The following is a 21887-nucleotide window of genomic DNA, read 5'->3' as shown; positions in this document are numbered from 1 at the left end:
AAATTGGTCCTTACTCAACCAAAATATGCACAAAGGAAAACGCATTTATAATGAGAATTCTCCCTTAGCAGAGAGCAATCTGGGTCCAGAATATAGTTGATTAATGCTTGGCCCAGTTTTAATTGGAATGATAAATACAACCCACATGCAGAGCACTTGACAGATTGGGGCTATTGGGTTATTGATGGTGACTCAGATAAGCAAAATAGATACCCTTTAGCCAACTCACCAGGTATCTCAGAGCTTGTGATCCCCTAAATCCTTCCTCCTGGTGTTTTCATTGTGTTAAGAACTGGGAGTAACCCAAGTGTAGATGAGTTCAATACAGCAGGCAGTAACCCTCTCCTGGTGCCTGGCACTCACTCCCTCCGGAAGAGAAGGCCACATTGTAGACAGGGCTGTCCCATACACAGAGAGGTTTTCCTCTCTGCAAAATGGATTAAGGATCATACTCAGTGAACTAGGTTCCCTGCTCTGGACTATTCTTGTTAAAGATATTTTGTCTTTCCACACTGAGGTCAGGGTATGTTCAAAAAAATTCATCTACAATGTCTTAGGCCACTAAGAAAGACATCCAGTTCTGACATGGCTTAGCATTGTTTGTGACAGATCCAAAATTTTCTTTAAAAATACAATCAGTCTCAAGAAGAGCTCAACTGAACAACAGTGAAAATAATATTTCTTTGGCTCTCTTTGGTAGAGGGTCAAGTACGAATTACTGTTAGTCTCAACTGAGCCTGCTCTGTTCTTCCTCTACTGAGACCATAAATACAACTTCCTTAACGTTAGTTAATTATTTGTTTTCCTCTGTCTTCCCACTAAAAGAGTTCTAATCTCATATGTGGTAGTGAATGTGCTTATTAATTTTATTCTGATTAATTATTCCATTAAGTAATTTTTCCAACTCACTTTTTAAACTGGGCAGTTTTTCTTTGTTTGGGTATAAATTATCACTTTCAGAGAATAGAATTGGCCTGTAAACCCATCGAGCCAGATTAAGCCATTATTCTCACCTTGAGGTTTTATGTCCTCATCCCTTCCTCCTTGACAAGGAGGTCAGTTAGCCATCAAGTAGTTGGTGAATTAGCCATCACGCTGGTACAAGCAGGCTTTTACTTCTTCCTACCTGTTAAGTTTTTATTGCTACAAGAATAAATCATACCATCGGAGGTTCATGGATCATCTGTAAAGCTGTCTGCCTCTGTTTACCCTGTCTCCTTCTCAACCATTGTTGAATATGTGCTTCGGAGTTCAGCTGCCTTGCTCACAGTTTCTCAGGAATTAACAGAACTCTGACAGACTTCTTAGTAGACTACCTAAAGTTGCTTTAGCAGGTAGTTGTGAGAGTGTTATAAAGATGCATCATCTTAAAAGTTAAAGCATAAATGATATGGTTTTATTACATTACAATACTGTGCTGCAATCCGCTGAGTGCCTTGTCCAAATGGCTCCTCCATGGCTGGCTTTATTAGGTTTTGAGGAGATGTGTGGCTCTTAGGAGAGAACTCAAGAACACTGATGCAAAGACTATGTTATATTTCTTCTGCATTTATTTTCCATTATTTACACCTCCTTTCTTCTGTCTGCAATGGATGATCTGCATGTGTTGTTAAATGCGGTAAGTCTAGGCTTTTTCCCCAGGATAGTCACCTTGTGCCCTTATTGGCAAAATCTTAGATTGTTTCATTTTTTTTTTTTTCAAAATGGTCTCTTCTTCTGTTCACATTTATATAGAGAGGGAAAGAAAACACATCATAAGACTTAAAATAAGAAAATTTTTTCTAACAGACTAGCAACCTAGAATCCTTTCTTCTGTCATTTTGAACATGTATTCTACTTGACAATTGGTTACCTGTATTAACTATAACTGCAGGTGTTTCATACAAATCCAGAACTTATTTTTTTATTTCAAAGCAATTAATGCTACCAACTTCCTGTAAATATTTATTTTTTATAGTGCTGAAATATTTTGTTCCTCAATTATTTATACTATGTTGCACTGCTATTAATTACAAGGGTTGCTGTATTCTAAAATATTTATATTCTTATTTTCATATGTATCAGGTGCTAACACATAGATGATCATCCTTTCTGATGCCTATACCCAATCTAATTATTTCATCCTAACCATTAAGAGCACTAGATATGTTTTGAGCAGCACAATTAAACTGCATAGTACTTACTCCTTAAATACGCTGTATTCTTATATCCGAAAAAGCAATATGAACACATGACTTTGTTTTTCAAAATGGAAAATAACATCCCTCAGCACTTTCCTGGTGGTAAAATGCTTAATAATGTGCTACTCTATTTCCCTCACTCCTAGTAAGTTCTGTAGTAATAAGCAGAAGCTCTTCAGAATGCACACCACACGGAAGCAGAGGTACCCAGCATCCCAGCTATTGACATGAGACTTGAGAATGCCAGCTAACCTCAGGTGCATGACCAGGTTACAGCGTCACCCTACCTGAGACCCTCTCTTTCTAAGGACTTCTCGAATGGGGTTTTCAACCCGCTTGTAATTTTCCTTTTTGCCTGTTGCCTGCTTTGATACTCTCTACCCTTGGGACACGTTTGTCCTATTGGCAGGGTCCCGCGCAGTACTGGCAGGCATCCCCTTGGCGCCCCCTTGTGGTGGAACAACTGCTGAGCTGCTGCACGCACTGGATTGTTATGGCTCACTTGCCATATTGTGCCTGAGGCGAAAATTTGTAGAATGCTTATCTTATGAAGGGCTAAAACCCTAATTAAACATAACAACAACTACAGCATTCTAAGTCCAAGAGGATTACCGTGGGTTTACAGTGATGCCACACCATTCTCTGGCAGGAAATATCCACCAGTAGACGGCAGGCTAGGCCGTTTGAGTAACTTGTACATCTGCTTCCTAGAGAGGGAAGAATTCCCTTGCAGAGCAGTTGTACAGGCTCCGCTGGGCATAGTCCTCAGCCGGGAAGGTGAGACTGCATACTCAGACCTGCAGTCAATGGCCACAGCGACCCTTTGGTTACTTTCTCCAAAGAGAGACCTCTTTGCTGTCCTGGGGATAATCCTTGGCATTCTTCCAAAAAACAAGGTTACATAAATCTTCCTTTATGTAAAATCATGTTTATTGATCAACACACACACACACACACAAAACAGGGAAATAATGAAAATGTCAATGGGTCAGTGAAGAACCTATATTTTTTAATCAATGTGTGTTTTCAATAATAGCTATCTAATCAGTTTAATAGCCATCTAATCAAGATGCTCTGTTGATTTCCAAAGAGGAAATGAAGTAGGAAAACTAATAAAACAAATGTTGCCTGGTTTAAAAGTTCTGGATTAGGATCTTATTCGTAACTCTCATACAATTATGTCAAAAGAGTGAAAATATTGCATTCTTTTCTAATTTAGTATGTTTAATATGTTTCTAATATGTTGAATTCACTTTAAAAGAGTTCTTGAGAATTTTTTAAATAGTAGACATTGGCAAATATTCATGTAATTTAGAAGGACAGAAGGAGAAATGGTACCTAGAACTCACTTATATCAACTTGAAGTGCTTTAAATGCTATTAAGATTCAGAGAATAATATTATTTTCACTTTCCATTTATTCTTAGAGATAATAACAAAATATTTCAAATGAGCAATTTCTTAAAATATTTTCATGGAAACAATTGTTTTTAAATATTTTGCTATTGTAAATGAGCCACTGTGGATTTGATACTTATTTGGGGTATCTTTTACTTTTTTTAGTAATTGAGATATTTTTAAAGGAAAAATTAGATTCTATATCAAATGTTTTTTGTGATATATTTATCAGTTTCCTGTTATTTAACTGACCTAGGAAAGCGATATATCTTGAAAGTTTAAAAAAATAATTTTATATTAACTAAAACGCAACCTTCTGTAGTAATTAGGATCAGTTTGTTCCAGAAAAGGTAATCGATTAGATCAAGTATAGTGAGAACACTTGTAATGATAGCCATGTCCACTTAAGCCACTCATTAATCTAAATCAAGGTGCAGAGGTAAGCATATGCTCCTGAACCAGATCATCATAAATTTCAATGATGGAACAGATGTGCTAACACTGAAAAGAAATTTGAAATTTTTACAAAAAAAAAAAAAAAAAAAAAAAAAGCTTGAGAAGAGTAGACATTTTGGGCACTATCCCTTGAAGGATTTGTTGAAATAATTTGAAGGCTGTAGAGGACATGTAGAACCTAGCCTGAGAATAAAAAGATGCAGTTTTATGATGTTATTGTTGCTGTTATTTAATGTAATCTACCATTTAATCACACACTTGTCAAGTCCAGAAAAAAGCCAATGACTGATGGGATTGTTTTAAAGGACTCTTGAACCCACCTGACCCCATCACAAAACTGCCCAGCCTGTTCTTTGCATGTGCCGTCAGCTAGTCGTGCTGGATTTAGCTACGTCTGCGTTTCCGAGGGGAGCTGTCAGTTGCATGGTCAATTGTTATTGTTCCCAGGACTTTCTGATCACCATAGTTCATTATTTGATTTGTTTTCATGTAAACACACATAAAACGTGGTGTCTTTTTAGAATATCATTTGTTAAGCGACTAGGCATGGAAAAATAAATGTTACTGTTTCTTGTTAGCTGCAAAACACATATCCACTAAACACATTTGCTGTTGGCATGCTGCAGTTGGGGACAGTGGACGTTGCGGTAAGTGGAAAAGACCAGGCCTCCACTTCGTCTCAGATAAACCCTTTCCATGAGAACACTGCTTCACGCCCCACAAACGCTGCAGGTCTCGGCAGCTCCGCGTAGCTGCTGCAATGACTCCCCTCCAAACCAACGCCCTTCATGTCTGCAGGCCCTGGAAAGTCCTGGACCTCTTCCCTGATAACGGTCACTTTCTAATAAATAACAGCAGTTTCTAAATGAAACAAGAACACAAACAAAATAGGTACACAAAGCTTCTTGCAGTTCATTTGACTCCCACAAGAATCCCTTAGCCGGGTTGTTACTGTTGTCTCCGTGTGACAGATGAGGACTCCAGAACCCAAGCCTCTTGGATTCCAATCTGCCCTTCCCACCACATCGCCCCACATCTCCTGATCAGGAAAACATGGAGATGCACTTGGATTTTTTTTTTTTAATAATTTTATTGATTTCAGAGAGGAAGGGAGAGGGAGAGAGAGAGAGAGAAACATCAATGATGAGAGAGAATCATTGATTGGCTGCCTTCCACTGGCAACCCCGGGCATATGCCCTGACCAGGAATGGAACCATGACCTCGTGGTTCATAGGTCAACACTCAACCACTGAGCCATGCCGGTCGGGCAGTACTTTGGATTTTATCGTTGTTGTTAATGTTTCCTTTATCAACCTACAACAGTTCAATCCTAGCTGGCATCTAAGAACTGAATACCTGAACAAATATAATTTACCAGTAGCTGCCACAGCAAATCAATAAACCTGTTTAAGAGCAGGCAATTGTGTTAGTGAACATGACGTCTCATTCCGTTCATCAGTCATCACATTCATTATATGTTGGGGCTGTTGTACCTTGTGTGGTTTCATCTCACAAGAATGAGTGTCAGCATAAAAGAAGTGCGGTGTTGTGTTGGTATGTTGAATATTACGTATGCAGTGCTACCAACTGCTATGAGATTGCATGAATTTATGGATATCGTAATCTTGCCTGGAATATAAAATGCATGCAGAATGTAGCTATATATGTATATGTAACTATCTCCCTGTTTTCCTGTAGAAATGTTTAGAAATTACAAAAAGAGATGCTCCCAAATAAAAAAGTTAACTTTTTTATTAATCTCAAAAGTTGAGGTTAAAACTAAAAATCTGTTTTAAAAATGATGACCAAACCAGTTCTTGGTTATTTCCAGTGTAATTGTATGCAAACTACTGCCCTTGATCTCAGCTCTTTCTATGATGAATCCAGAAAGGGTGTGTATACCTGTAGTATGAGATTAATGTCAAATGAATGCAAACAGATTAAACAAAGCTCAAATTTTCAATAGGAGGAAAATATATTTCTATGCTCCTTCTTGCTGAAAACATTTTATTTACTGAAGTATATGACCATATACCATTTCATCAAATTATTTACCCAAGTGGCCTGGAAGAAACTGCTTGAAATGGAATAATCGTGCCTCTGTTGTCCACAGTCAGAAGCTAAGTTTTAAGGAGCGGGTGCGCATGGCTAGCCCAAGAGGCCAGAGTATTAAGAGCAGACAAGCCTCGATAGGTGACAGGAGGTCCCCGAGCACCGACATCACAGCCGAGGGCAGCCCCACCAAAGTGCAGAAGAGCTGGAGCTTCAACGACCGAACCCGCTTCCGGCCCTCGCTGCGCCTCAAAAGTTCTCAGCCCAAACCCATGGTAGACGGTAAGCGCTGCTTTTCCATAACCATTTTTCATCTGATAGGCTACCGTGAGTGAGATTATGAAGTAATTCATTCTCCTCCGTACCACTTGGAGATAGAAGGAAACAACCCCCGGGAAAGAATCGCTCGTTTGTTTTATTGGAAATTTATTCCTTGCCTCGGGCAAATGTACGAAACCGACGTTTACTTTGGGAAGCAATTTGGGCGGCTGAATCTCAGTTTCAGAGAAATCCAACAAAACGTTGTTAATCCTGCACTCATACCTACAGCGCATTATCATTTATTAGACGAGGTCTGTATCAAGATCAACGTGGCTGACCTTTTGATGTGTGTGTTCTGTCTGACGCGCAGAGGCCCAGCCCCCGAAGCAGACTCTGTGACGGTCTTGAAACCCACTGAGAAGGGTAACAGCCCCTTTTGGGACAGCAGTGAAGGTGCTGTTCTCCCGTCTGCTGTGCCCCGTTCGCCCCTAAATCAGAGGCCACCGCTTATCTGCCTTAGAAAGATCCCGTTGAAAGTTCCTATCTGATGATAAGTGGGATTCAAGTCCTTCTCCCAAGAGGAATTAGCCTATTTTATTTATCATACTACGTGTCAGACATTTACTTGCCAACCCATTTTATCGAGTGCCACATAATTTTCGTGTTTATGAAATAAAACATTTTCTTTTTCGTTTAAGATTAGCTTGGCTTTCCTTTGAAGTGTGCCCCCTGGGATCTCTTACACTGGGCAAGGAACCAAAATCAAATGGCATCTTCCATTAATGCATGAACACTGCGAAGGCTATCAGTCCTTCTGGTCTCATTCCCTAGCATAACCTGTATTTTCCCAGGCCCCGAAAGCCCGAGGGATAAAATTAACAACCGGGGGTCATCACCTCAGTGATCTCAGGCTCCCTGCAGTGAAATCCCTCAAACCTCAGCCCATGGGTCCCTCACAGCCCATTCAGAGATCCTCGGGGACGTCCCCACTCTCAAGAGAGCAACGTGAGTCTCCTCTTCCCACTTCATTCTCCATAATCCCATGGATGCCACGCCCCCCCTCTCCCCCCCCCCAGGAGAAGCCTAGCAGCTGACCCGATGTGGCCCCTCCTGGCGCGTCTTGCAGCTCCCATCCCAGCTGCAGGGTGCTGATCCTACCAGGCTTCCCTCCACCTGTCACTTTGCTAAGGTAGGAAATGTCCCTCACCAGCCCTGGACACTCCTCCATCAGGGAGTGTGCTGAGTCCCTGGCAACACAGGTTTTCAGTGTCCCCTGGTTTCCACACTCAGCTCCCTAGGAATTTGGCTGAAAGCCCATGAACAGCTGAGTCAAGAGTTACCAGTTACAGGGCTTTATGTTGCTCTCAAAATAGGCTTTCTGAATATAAATGAATGTCTCATTTCTGGAAGGCAATTTGGCAACATATATCAAGAGCCTGTACATATGCCTAAGCTTGGACACACCCCACCCACCAATTCCACTTCTAGGATATAGTTGATGCAATGAAATGATATCAGATATTAGAAGTGATGCTATAAATTCAAAATTATTGACATGGAAAGATTATCACAAAAACTAAATGATTCCATTTTGCTGTGTGTGTGTGTGTGTGTGTGTGTGTGTGTGTGTGTGTGTGTAAATTTAAGTATTTACAGTAAAGTCTGGAAAGATTGGCAATGTATGAAGTTACCTCCAAGTGGTGCAATCATAGTTATATTTTATTTCTTCATTTTGTTAACCTGTATTTCCACCAAACCCCTCTCCTTACATTGATTTCCCCCCAAGTGGAAGGAACACCAGGTCTAATAGTGGAAGATCAGCATTCTTGAATGTAGACACGATTGTCTAATGAGGTTTAACAGTTCCTACAACAAATAGGGCTGCCCTATTAGGCTTTATGGCTGCCATAACAAAGTACCACAGACTGGATGGCTTAAACCAGTGGTCGGCAAACTCATTAGTCAACAGAGCCAAGTATCAACAGTGCAACGATTGAAATTTCTTTTGAGAGCTGAAAACCGACTTCTGCGCATGGGCCACGAAGTTTCAATGGCACTGTACATGTGTGCCCGCACGTGGTATTTTGTGGAAGAGCCACACTCAAGGGGCCAAGGAGTCGCACGTGGCTCATGAGCCGCAGTTTGCCGACCACGGGCTTAAACAAAAGAAATGTATTTTTTCCCCTTCTGTAGGCTAGAAGTCTGAAATCACCTTGGCTTATAGATGGCCACCTTCTCCGTGTCTTCACTTCATCTTCCCTCTATGTCCAGATTTCCTCCTTTTATGTGGACACCAGTCCTATTGGATTAGGGATCATGCAAATGCCCTCATTTTAATCTAATTACCTCTTTAAATACCCTATCTCCAAATAGGTTGACATTCTGAGGTATTGGGGATTAAGATGCAACCTATGAATTTTGAAGGGATACAATTCCGCCCATAACAGAGTCCCAATTCACCACATCACAGCATCCCAGGGCAAGCTGGGGTATGCCTACATTTCAGGCCTCGCCCTGGCTTCACGCTGTGCTGGAAGAATAAATTAGCCCCAATGGGTTTATACCCTTCCTGGGTGGGCTTCAAAAAGCATTCGACTGTGTGCTGTGAGGTCCTTAGGGTGAGCTGAACACATCTAAATATAAAATTTATTGACCCTGGATTCTGAATATGAAAAATGAATTTTACTTGTATGTTTGGCCAGAGGAAAAGCATTTTTCACGGACTCCAAGAGTCGGCACTATCCATCCCAATACTTTCAGTTACTGCAAAGATGTCTCAGAGTTCAGACAGACAGAAACAGAAGTCCTACTCCACCAGATCACAAATCGGAACGGTCTCTGCCATCCATTTTCTACATCATCCCATACAAGTGCGGTTCTGTTTCGTTAGAAAGGAATTGCTTTCTCTGGTTGATGTCCTGCTCCATTGGTTCTGAGTTCCCCAAGTGACAGGAGGCCTGATTGTTGCTCTGTTCAAGTAGCTTTGTTGGCTGCCCACCTGGAAGAGATCATGACTCCTGACGCCTCATTGCATCCAACAGTCCAGAATCTTTACCTCTGCCTTAACTCAAAGTTAGGTCTTGGGGAAACAGAAGTTCTCTTTTTATTCAAAAAAAAAAAACAAAAAACGAAGCAGCTTTTATTGAAGTGAATTTTACTCCTGAATTATGCATTTTTATTTATAGTGCCTGTCCAGGTTTTAAGTATTTCTAAAATCCACCTATTACTCATAGAAAATAATACATAACACTATAGCCAACCCCCAAATACAAGTTGGGGAAAAAGTAGGTTGACAGTTGTGCAGATAGAAAATAATACAATAATTAACAAATAATAATCCAAGAATAAACTCTGTTTCACATACTCACAACTGTAAACCTTCTTTTACCCCACCCTGTATTCCAAATCTATTTGCTCACTCACTTCTTAGGTTCTCTTCTTCCACTTCTCTCCTTCCTTTAGATATTTTAGGCATTTCATTGCCCATTAACAGCTCTGGCAGGGTGGATGCATAGCAGAAAGAATTATGGAAATTCGGGTTGACCTTTAAGTTAATAACTAAGTTACATTTGGAAAATAATGGGCCTGTAACGGAAAGATACTATAATAGGAAAAAAAGAAATTTAGAGTTAATCTGTAAATGTTAATAATTCCTGTGAAATCTAAAACCCTTTACTGCAGCCCTGGCCAGTTTGGCTCAGTGGATAGAGCATTGCCCTGCAGACTGAGGGGTCCTGGGTTCGATTCTGGTCAAGGGCACATGCCCAGGTTGTAGGTTCAATCCCCAGTGGGGGGGCATGCAGGAGGCAGCCAATCAATGATTCCCTCTCATCATTGAGGTTTCTATCTCTCCCTCTCCCTCTCCCTCTCCCTTCCTCTCTGAAATCAATAAAAATATATTTTAAGAAAAATAAAAATAAAACCCTTTACTGCAGATGGTATTATTTTTATAATTTAATGGCTTTTACAAAAGGTTATTAAGTATCCCATGCAGCTTTTCTTTGTTATAAATTTCTATGAAATTTATGTATTATACTTAAAAGGGCTACAATTGTCTCCTAATATTCCACATTCATATGTACTAGAGAAGTGGAAAATAATAGATGTTGAAGCCAGAAATTTACAAATGGCAAAAAGGAGTTCTGTTTGGTGTGGCTCAGTTGGCTGAAGCATCGCCTTGTACACTGAAAACTTGCAGGTTCGATTCCAGGTCAGGGCACATATCCAGGTTGTGGGTTTGATCCCCGGTCTGGGCATGTATAGGAAGCTATGGATGGATGTTTCTCTTTCACATCCATGTCTCTTTCTACCTAGCTATCTATCTATCTATCTATCTACCTTTCTCTCTTCCTCTCTCTAAAATCAATTTAAAAAATAAAAGCACAAATGGCAAAAATTAAGGAGTAAACTATAAAGGACTAGTGTGGTATTGCCATAGCAAATTAATTTTGATCAATATGATATGAATAGTATTTTCAGTTTATAAATCCAATAATATGAGAGAGGAGTGTTTCATTAGTTAATCAATAGTAGTTAAGCACCTTCATATAATTTTTTTAATTAGGTAGGAAATGACTATTTTAGATTCCACACGTAAGTGTGATCATGCAGTTTTTTCTTTCTGTGTCTAGCTTATTTCACTTAGCATAGTGTCCTCTGGGTTCATTCATGTTGTTGCAAATGGCAGGATGTCTTTGCTTTTTAAGAATGAATAATATTCCATTGTATAATTATACCATAATTTCATTTCACCATATATATGTATATCAAGTCATCATGTTGTACAATTTAAACACACAATTTTATTTTTAAAATAAAAGAAATTAGGTAGGATAAATGATAAAAGTAACACTTATTGGATCCTTCTCTGTGGAAGGCATTGTTCTAAATGTTTTATTTCTATTATTTAATTTAATCCTTTCAATACCTCTATAAAGTGTATATATATATATACACACACACATACTGAATGGCCAGATTATTATGATCTCTGAACACATAATAATCCTCAGTGTGTGTATATATATATATATATATATATATATATATATATATATATAATTAGAGGCTCAGTGCATGAATTTGTACATGGGTGGGGTCTGGCCAGCCTGGCCAGGGGGAGGGGACATGGGCCATTGGCCGGCCTGCCTGCTGGTCAAACTCCTGTTCGAGGGGACAATTTGCATATTAGCCTTTTATTATATAGGATATACATTGAGTGGCCAGGTTATTATGCATTCAGAAATCATAATAATCTGGTCGCTCAGTGTGTGTGTGTGTGTGTATGTGTGTGTGTGTGTGTGTGTGTGTGTGTGTGTATATATATATATATATATATATATATATATATATATATATATTATCATCCCCATTTTATGGTTGAGGAACCTGAGACTTGAAGCTAAGTCACTTGCCCAAAGTCTAACAGATTGAAGTAGGGAGTCGCAGTACACACCCACGCAGTCTATTTTCATAGTCCTCCTGGAGGACACGGTCTCAGATGTGCTCCCAGATGTCATATCAATTTCCCTTTAAGCATCTTTAATATCTTCTTTTTTCCTGCTACCTCCTCCCGTCTGCTTTCACTCTTCCATCTTCAGTTGGTCAGATCCTCTTTCCCTATAACCATTTGACCTTGCCACAATTCCATCCCATTTTTCTCCCAATCTCTCCTGCCAAACCTCTGAACTACATCACTTTCAAAGACTGCCAGAGCTAGAAGATTAGGCAAATTGGATAAATGACCTTTAGATGACCCTTCTCTGTTTTTGATAAAGTATCTGGGAAGAGACTCAGAATAGCAGCCGTGCTGGGCTGTGTCTGTTTACCCAGGGAAGGAGGCAAATAGTGAGGTCATCTGAGGCCTGTTTCAAGATGCAAAAGGTAGTATCAAGAGATGGACACCTGTCAACAACAGACGAGGAAATGGAAAGTGGCAAACTGCAAGTGAAAGGAAAACCAAGTAGCCAAAACCCACAAGATTGAAACTAAAGGAGAGCTAGGGGAGAGTCCAGATTTGCGGTGTTACCAAGGAGGGCTATCGTGGCTGGACCCTGCTGCACCTGGAAATGCCTTTCAGAATTACACTCCGAGTACAATCATCTTTATAGAGAAGGATAAGGAGGTAGTTTGAGGTAGCCCCACACTGCAGTGCTTAAAAAAATCTGTCCCATTGGTATGCTGCAGGTTTTCAGAGAAGGTGATGCATAATTTTCTTTGGCTGCCTACACGTATATTTTTTAAACATATGTCCTACAAACATGTGTAACCTGCATGTTTTAACAAGTTTAATATTGTTTCCATGTAAGGGAAGTTATATCAGTTTTGCTGGGCAATTCTCAGGGCTCACGCTGGTTCTGTGGGAGGTACATCCTCACCAGATGTTAATGAGAAAGACTAGCAGGACCCTGGGTACAGATGTGTTCACCTGATCAGAGGCCGAGTGGGTGGAAAATGTGAAATACCTTCTAATCTTGGTTCCCTCATTCAGGCACTGCTACTATCTCTTCTGTCTTCCCTGTTCCTTTCTCCCCTCAGCCAGTTAGGATGCCTTTGGTTGCAGGGCACAAAACAAGCAAATGAAAGTACCTTAAACAATAATGAAACATAAAACGAATTTCAGAAGCAGGACAGTTCCTGGCAAGGATCATCGGGGTCCGGCTTCACTTCCCTGTGATCCTCTCGTCTTCTTTGTCTCTGTCAGTCTCTGTGTCTGCCTCTCCCTCGGGATGGGAGCAACATGCCATAGCAGCTTCATGCAGCTTTTCCAGGCACAACACGTCGAAAGGCCGAAAGGGGGCCATCTTAGGTTGGCATCTCTTCTCAAAGTGAGGGAAACTGTCCATTCACTTATTACTTTGCAGAATTGGGTCTCGTGCCTAAAATGGTCACTGGTGAAGAGAATGGGCGTTGGCAATTACCGGTCAGGATCTGGCACCTGAATCTGGGGCCAGACTCCCCTGAAGCACATGGGTCCAGGTAGGGGCTGGAACCGAGTAGATTTGAGGATTCGTGTTCAGAGATTGGATGTTGGGAAAGCAACTTCTAGTAATGTCTGATACAGCCAAGAAATACTTTCTATTTTGTGGTGCAAGTGAGGAGGAAGAATGCCCTTAAACATGTTTTCTCCTGAGTATTCTGTCTACATGTCCTTTCTGCTCCTCTAAGTGGCTATGCTTTTTAAACATAAAGCCAGATTTAGAATTCCTTTTTTTCTGCATTCTTTTGCCACATAATTTTCATGAGACAATGAGCACAGACTGGCCTAACTCTTTGAATTTCAAAAGGAAAAAGTGGGCGAAGGAAGATCCAGGGAAAAATAAATGAGTTCGCATTTAGATAATATAATCCCTCCTGACATACAGTCAGCCGTACGCCCCCCGCCAGGGGGAATGGGTGCCGTTGTCTTCACCAGCCCCAAGATGCCTCATTCCTCACGCTGCTTGCCTTGAGGACTCCTTCTTCCCTTTCAGGCTAATGATAACTAACTTGGTCTCCCTTAAAAATAACGAAAGAGGCCCTGGCAGGGTAGCTCAGTTGGTTAGAGCATCATCCTGATACACCAAGGTTTCGCTTTGTTCCCCCATTCAGGGCACATGCAATAAACAGTCAATGAATGCATAAATAAGTGGAACAACAAATCCATCTCCTCTCTCTCTCTCTCTCTCTCTCTCTCTCTCTCTCTCATCAATTAAAAAAAAAAAACTTTTTAAAAGAGTAGAAATGCACAGCATGAGCTGCTGGAACCCTTAACTCTTCTGGAAGATAGTAAGTCCATCCCTTTCCTCTCCTCCTTAACCTCTGTCTTCTGGGTCCACCAGTCTCCTAAAGCTCTTGTTTGAGATTATCAGTCTAAGATCGACCAGAATAGCGACAAAAAGGAAGCCAGTTTAGTGTAGTGGTTTTGACAACTAGCCTGAACTAACAGACTCCTTTACCAACAATGGGACATTTTCTTCCGAGCAGCATAAATCACAAGCTAAGAACATGTTATACTTGACTACCTTACCCACATGGGCTTTCATCTCATACCTGGCCTCTTTGACACTGATTTTCCAGTGGCCTCTACTCTCCTCGTGTGTTTCTAAGTCTCCCCACGTGACATCTTTGTTTTGGTGTTTGCCCAGAATGCGAAGCACTACACTGCACTTTTCCTGATTTTCCATGTAGATGGCACAGCTTAAGCTAGACTTCAATTATCGTGTTCCACGATATATGATGCTTCCTGGCACTTTTGGAAATTACCTGATTTTGCATTGAGTTGACAGAAATACTTTTTTTAAACGTATCCACCACTTTTTAAAAATTAAATGTATTTGGGTGGCATTGGTTAATAAAATTATATAGGTTTCAAATGTACAATTCTATAATACATCATCTGTATATTGCATTGTGTGTTAACCACTCAAAGTCAAATTTCCCTCCATCACCCTATATTTTACCTCCTTTACCCTTTACTACCTCCCACACACACACACAGAACCCTCTCATTCCCCCTGGTAACCACCACATTGTTGTCTGTATCTATGAATTGTTGTTTGTTTGTTGCTTTCAGTTTTTTATCCCACATATGAGGGAAATATAAGTTTCTTGACTTTTTCCACCTGACTTACTTCATTTAGAAATAAGATTCACAAGCCCTAAACAGTTTGGCTCAGTGTATAGAGCATCGACCTGCAGACTCAAGGGTCCCAGGTTCGATTCCAGTCAAGGGCATGTACCTTGGTTTCGGACACATACCCAGTAGGGGGTGTGCAGGAGGCAGCTGATCGATGTTTCTCTCTCATCGATGTTTCTAACTCTCTATCCCTCTCCCTTCCTCTCTGTAAAAAATCAATAAAATGTATTTTTTTAAAAAAGAAATAAGATTCACAAGATCTATCCATGTTGTCACAAGTGGATGTATTTCATCTTTTCTTATGGCTAGTAGTATTCCGTTGTATATCTGTACCACATCTTCTTACTCCAATCATCCATCTAAGGACACTTCGGTTGTCTCCATGTGTTGGCCACCATGAATGATGCTGCAATAAACATAGGGGTGTATATATCTTTGCAAATAAATGCTTCCAAATTTTTCAGTAGATACCCAGGAGATGGGTTGCTGTGTCGTATGGCAACCCCATAACAGAAATAATTCTTTTTAAAGCAGCATTCAATTAGGGACTCAGTTTACCCTGTTTGTGCACATCCTTGGCAGGTTATCCCTGACTGGGGAGCATGCCCACTCCTGTGAGCTCTCTCTATAACAAAGCCTGAGGGGTTTTTTTCATGGTAAAACTAAAGGATTTCTTAAGAATGACTGGACTCTAAACTCTGGAAATTAACATTCTGCGGCTCACTCTATACCACTTAATTGTTAGCATCATTCTATGCAAAAGCCTACAGAGCTTATTCAGTAGGATTCTGAAACACACTTCCAGTTCTTTACTAAGGAATTGGTGAAAACCATTACCTGTAGGAATTTTCTGAGTTCTGGTCCAAAGGTTTTTTTATCTTTTAGTTATCCAGGTTCCTCACTTATTCAGTCAGTCATTTCTTCATTCAAAGACACACCCTAGTCCTCTCCTGTATGCTCTATACTGTTCCTATCTCCCTAAGATCTGCTCTGTGTTCCAAGGTTCTTATTATTGGTATTGGTTGGAGGGGAGAGGAGAGACCTGTCAATCTCTGGTTATGGACTCTAAGTGACTAAGTGTTTATTGTATTTCTGGTAAGGTTTGTTTTTTCCAGTGCTTTTTTGTGAAAAGTTTGTTCCTAGTTTTTAATTACTGAAGAAATGTATTTCTATTTTTATTGGACTGGAGTTTCCCCTGGCTTTCTTTTCTAATCCAAGTACTTTGTATTTCTGCCCAGATTTTTCTAGGTTCTGCCCCAATAATTTTTGTCACCCTACAGTGATAAGAAAAATTATATTTTGTTTCCATTGGTGGGAAAAATAGCTTTCTACTTAAGATATGAGCTATAAATGGATTCCATGTCCTCCCTTTAAGAAGAATCTAAGCTGCCAAATGACCTCTGAGTACAACCCTAAGCCATACCTTTCTGATTTCCACAGACCCAGGATTTATTGAGAAACCCAGGGGTGTAAACAGGAACTCTGAATTCTGTTTCACCAGCACAGGAAAGGGTGCGTGTGCATGTGTATATTGGTGCTTTAAAATAAGTTAGAATGTTATATTAGTTATCTACTGTTACATAAAAATTTGCATCAAATTTGGCAATTTAAAATAATAGACAATTATTATCTTACCACTTCTGTGGTCAGGAACCCAGCAACTTGGCTGGTGGTTCTGGCTCAGTCTTTCATGGGTTGCAGTCAAGCTCTCCTTGGGCACAAAGTCATCTCAAGGCTCACCTGGGGGGGAGATTCATTTCCAAGCTCACTCAAGCATTTGCTGGCAGGTCTCATCTTCTCACTATATCAGCAACTGTATACATGCCTGAGTATCCTCATGACATGCAGCTGACAAAGAGAAAGAGTACGAGAGAGAGAGAGAGAGAGAGAGAGAGAGAGACCAAGACAGGCTGCAGCCTTTTATAGCCTAACCTCAGAAGTGACATACTATCACTTCCTCCACGTGCTAGTGGGCACACAGACCAGCTCTGGTACAATGTAGAGGGGACTGTACAAAGGAGTGAGTACCAGAAGATATAGGTATCACTGGGGACTACCTTAGTGGCTGACTACCACAAATGCTTTTAAATTGGGTTCATCTTTCAAGTGGCAGTATTTTACCATTCCCTGTGGTCTTTGCCAAAACCCCAACCACCAGCTCCCATCCTTTTCAAACTTTTCCTTTACCTGCCTGCCTCTAAAGGCATTTGGGTTTGTGACCTCTAGTCTAACCATATTATGTCCAGTTTTCTCTGTATTACTAGTATGTATAATTCACACCTTCAACCTTGATCACATTAGAACTGGACAATTATATTATTCCATTCTTAGTGCAGCCTTTCAAAAATGATATTTTAAAAAAATATTGAGCATTTGATTAGTGTGACAAATTTTTTTTAAAAAAATGAGAGAGCAGGAAACCAGCTAGTCAGTAGCAAAACCAAAGTGTTCCAGCCGCTACCCCAGCGCTCTATTTTTTAGCACATGTGGCCCGTCTTCTGCTGCTTCAAGAGGATAAAGAGATGTTCTTGGTCACTATAAAGGGCAGTACCAGAACCAACGGTGCAGTACCAGTTTTTAGCTCAATATCATGACAGTCTAGAGACTCCATGCCAATGGAATGGAGTCCACCATTGGAGGCTTTCAAACCAAACTTGGATGGTCAACATTCAGGAATTTCTGGCCCTTAAAGAGATCAAGCCAGACAACCCTAAGAAATTTTCTTCCAAACCCGAGTTTCTGAAACTACTCTTCTGGCTCTTCCTTAATTGTTACCTCTTATCCTCCATGGGAATTCCAAACTGAAACGTGGAAGAGGGAGGGAAGGGTTGGCTGGGGAATGCCAGGAACACGATTTCTGTCCTGACCCTGGTCTCATCTCTCTTTGACACAGAAAAGTGCTTCCCACTGCTTCCGACCTCTCAGGAGTTCCTCTCTTTCTCTTCCCTTTCCATTGTCAGCTGCAGCCCTTAATTTCCTGTGAAATGTGTCATGTGTCCCACCTATTATTATGAGGCTTATGTGTCTGCTCCATAATGGAGCATTCACAGAATTGGGATAAGTCTTCAACTAGCAGGTTTCAAGTCAAGTCACCACGTATTTGGGGGCTGTTCTTAGGGCTAGCATTTTCCTGGACACTAAAGAAGATAAAGTGAGTCAACGTGATGACTGCCACCTCAAAGAACTCGCCATCTGTCTATAAGTTTTACTACCCAGCCTCACCCCAGTTACAATATTGATTGAAACTGAGATCAAAAAGCATATTCCTCACTCTTCAGACTTCATACTCTTCAGAAATAACCTGTGGGTGACCGCTGAAATTTGCACAAAATAAGCACAAAGTTACCAACTGCACAAATCACGAAATTTAGCCCATATTTGAGAGGCACTTTGCAGCTGCATGATGATTTTTCATTTGTACTTCTCAAGTTATTTCCTTCAAAGGCACACTTAGTTGTCTGCTTGACAAAGAGAAACCAATATGACACAATTTTAAAATTATATTTAATCACTTTCATGGTGTACTCTACTTGGTAAAGAAGAAGAAAAAAGGGTTAGGGAAAGGCCAGGATCCATTTTCTGCAATGGGTAGAAAAAGACATGTTACCCAGGCTTTGCTTTCTGCTATTTACAGCATGAAATTCACTCACATTGTCCCAAATTCCTTTTATTTCATTGTCAATGTCTAATTTTTACCAGCATTTCCTCTCTTGCCATTTTTTCTTCTGTTGCCATGTGCAATGCATAACAACAGTTCCTGGATTCCAAAAATATAGGAAACCTCAGAAGAATATTAACTGGGGAAAATTAATCTCTGTATCTCTAGTTACAAAGATTCATTTGCACATGAAATTCTTAATTCCCGGTGGTGAGAAATTTGCATCTTTCATTAATCTAATGCAGTAGCAACTGCTATACCACATCATTCATTCTGTTGGCATCAGTGACTAATCTTTCCCAAAATTGTTTTGAACCTATGTTCCCATGATTTCATTTTGGTTGAAAAATGTCATGACCTCATGTCTTCTTATATTTATACTAGAGGCCCGGTGCACGAAATTCATGCATGGGGGGGGGTCCCCTCAGCCCAGCCTGCACCCTCTCCAATCCGGGACCCCTCAGGGAATGTCTAACAGCCAGTTTAGGCCTGATCCCAGGGATTGGGCCTAAACTGGCAGTCGGACATCCTTCTCACAATCCGGGACCACTGGCTCCTAACTGCTCACCTGCCTGCCTGCCTGATTGCCCCTAACTGCCCCCCCTGCCGGCCTGGTCACCCCAACTGCTCCCCGCGCTGGCCTGGTCTCCCCCAACTGTGCCCCCCCCCCCCGCCGGCCTGGTCGCCCCTAACTGCCCCCCCACCAGCCTAGTCACTCCTTACTGCCCACCCTGCCAGCCTGGTTGCCCCCAACTGCCCCCCTCTGCCAGCCTGGTCATCCCCAACTGACCCCCCCCACCAGCCTGGTCATTCCAACTTCCCCCCTGCCATCCTGGTCACCCCCAACTGCCCCCCCCCCGCCTGGTCACCCTAAACTGCCCCCCCGGCCGGCCTGGTCGCCCCACGCAGCCTGCTGTTCGGTCGTTACTGTTACTGTGATGGCGTCCCGGACAATTTGCATATTCCTATTATTAGTGTAGACTAGAGGCCCGGTGCACAAAATTCGTGCACTCAAGGTTGGGGGAGGGTCCCTCAGCCCAGATTGCGAGAGGGCTCAGGCCAGGCTGAGGGACCTCACTGGTGCACAGTTGAGGCCAGGGAGGGACGCGGGAGGTTGGCCAGCTGGTGAGGGACCTCGGGAGGGCTCCAGGTCATGTCTGGCCTATCTCGTTCAGTCCCAATCAACTGGACCTCAGCAGCAAGCTAACCTACCAGTCAGAGTGTCTGCCCCCTGGTGGTCAGTGCATGTAATAGCAACTGGTTGACCAATTGACTGACTGCTCCCTGGTGGTCAGTGCACGTCATAGCAAGCGGTTGAGCGGCCTTAGCATATCATTAGCATATTACACTTTGATTGGTTGAACGGATGACAAGACGACTGGACACTTAGTATATTGGGCTTTTATTATATAAGATTAGTTACCTATTGCAGCAAAACTATTCCCTCCCCCCAGATTTAGTGGTTTAAAACAGCAATTCTGTTGGGCAGTATTTCTGGTCATGGCTGGACTCACTCATACACCTGTCATCAGCTACTGGGTTATCTGGGGGCTCCCTGGCCTAAGGAGGCCTCAGTTGGGCTGACTCTTCTCTGTTCCATGTGGTCTCTCAGTCCAGTAAATCGGATTAGTTCACATAGTGGTGGTGGGTCCCTAAGAGTAATACGGAACACCTGATTGAGGCTTAGGCTTAAACTCTCACCGAGTAATGTCCTCGCATCCTGCTGGTCAAAGCAAATAACAAGGAGAGCCCAAATGCAAGGAGTGGAGAAAGAGGCTCCGCCTCCTAAGATGAGGAGCTGCAAGTATTGTGGCCAGTATTGCAATCCACCACCCCAGTCATTTGTAGCTTATTTGCTTTTACTCTTTGCAATATTCTGTTGGTTCTATGAGCCAATGTGTTAGTGTCTGATTAACATTTTATTCCTCCCTGTAGTTTCCTTCACTTCTAGAGTCTAAGAAGGAAAGGGAAGGAAAATAACATTGTTAGCACCTAATATCATCAGGCACTGACTAGGCATTTCCAATTGGTTCATTTGATGCCCACATAGCCACTTTGCAGATAAGAAAATTGAGACACAGAAGGAAATGTAAATAATGTTTTCATGTAGCTCAGTCCAAATGCCAGAGTTGGCGTTTGAAATTGCATTTAGATATAATTCCAAAGCTCTTTATGTTTGACCATGCTCCTCAGCATGTTTTCTTTCATGTAAGTCTCATCACTAATAATTGAATGAATGAAACTTGGTTTAAATCAGCTGTAAGTTTACTACTGTTAGTCAAATAATTTATCTTCTTTTTCAGTTAACATGGCAAATCTGCTCAAGGCATGCCTCTGTTATTATATTTACTCCACAAATATTCTCTCCCTATCCCTTCAAGTGTCATTAATGTAATGCACCAGCAATTTTCATTACTTTTTGAAAGCAACAAGACATTGCCATCTCTGGCCAGTCTAGTCTAAATGGTTTACACATTGGCATTTCCTGGCAGTATTACTGATAAGCTAACAAGAATTGAAAATTGATTTTAAAAATTTCAGGTTTATTTGAAATTCTCCAAAAGATTTGATTGATAAATAATGCAGATTTGTGATTCTTCAGTTTGTCAGACATTGAAAACCATGACTGCTTTGATTGAGGTCATATGTCTCTCAATATGATTCCAAGAAGACAGATCTTATCCTTTTGGAGAGAAGATCAAATACTTTTTTTAAGTCTCTTTGTCGTTGATTCAGAATGTTTCTCCCTAAAGTGAAGTACTGTCTGTCTTGGTCTTGAATGGCAAGAGCAATCCATCGATCTCTTCTAATTTGACCTAGCTCAGTCATTTTGCTGTGCAAGGTGGATGTCTGACATGTTGCTGTCAGACCCAGATCAATGTCTGTGTCAGTTATCCACATGTGGCTGGCCTCTGCTCTGCTATAACTGCCTGGCTTTGCTAGGATTACCAGAACATTTGTTCTAATAACAGCAGTCCTGCTAGACTATGAATTTACCTTGTGTTGATTACAAACATTTAGATGATTTACTAGAGGAACTACAAAAGTCTACAAAAGTCATTTTGTGTTTTTACAAAGATGGGATTTTTATGTCTTTTTTTGTTCCGTTGGAAAGACTTGGTGCCTTGAATATGGTGAGTCTTCAAGGAATTTTTTACGAAAATTTAATTAATTCAACACAGTGGTGAGAAAAGGTCTTGAAATAAAATGGAACTTGTTTCAAATTCTCATTCCCCCACTAGGTTGAGTGAGATGAGGCAAGTGAC

General features: G+C 41.2%; 1 protein-coding gene across 2 annotated transcripts in view; it reads left to right on the top strand.

Moving 5' to 3' along the window:
• KCNQ5 (potassium voltage-gated channel subfamily Q member 5) overlaps positions 1-21887 on the top strand; it is a 514470-nt gene that overhangs the window by 448168 nt on the left and 44415 nt on the right. For both annotated transcript variants that reach the window (XM_079780853.1, XM_079780852.1), the window contains one exon: positions 6147-6367. In XM_079780853.1, coding sequence (XP_079636979.1) covers positions 6147-6367 — 221 coding nt within the window. The remainder of the gene's footprint in view (positions 1-6146; positions 6368-21887) is intronic.

Source organism: Cnephaeus nilssonii, assembly GCF_951640355.1.
Source record: "Cnephaeus nilssonii genome assembly, chromosome: 9".
Classification (NCBI taxonomy): domain Eukaryota; kingdom Metazoa; phylum Chordata; class Mammalia; order Chiroptera; family Vespertilionidae; genus Cnephaeus; species Cnephaeus nilssonii.
Note: the sequence above shows the minus strand (reverse complement) of the source record. Positions and strands in the feature narration are given on the sequence as shown.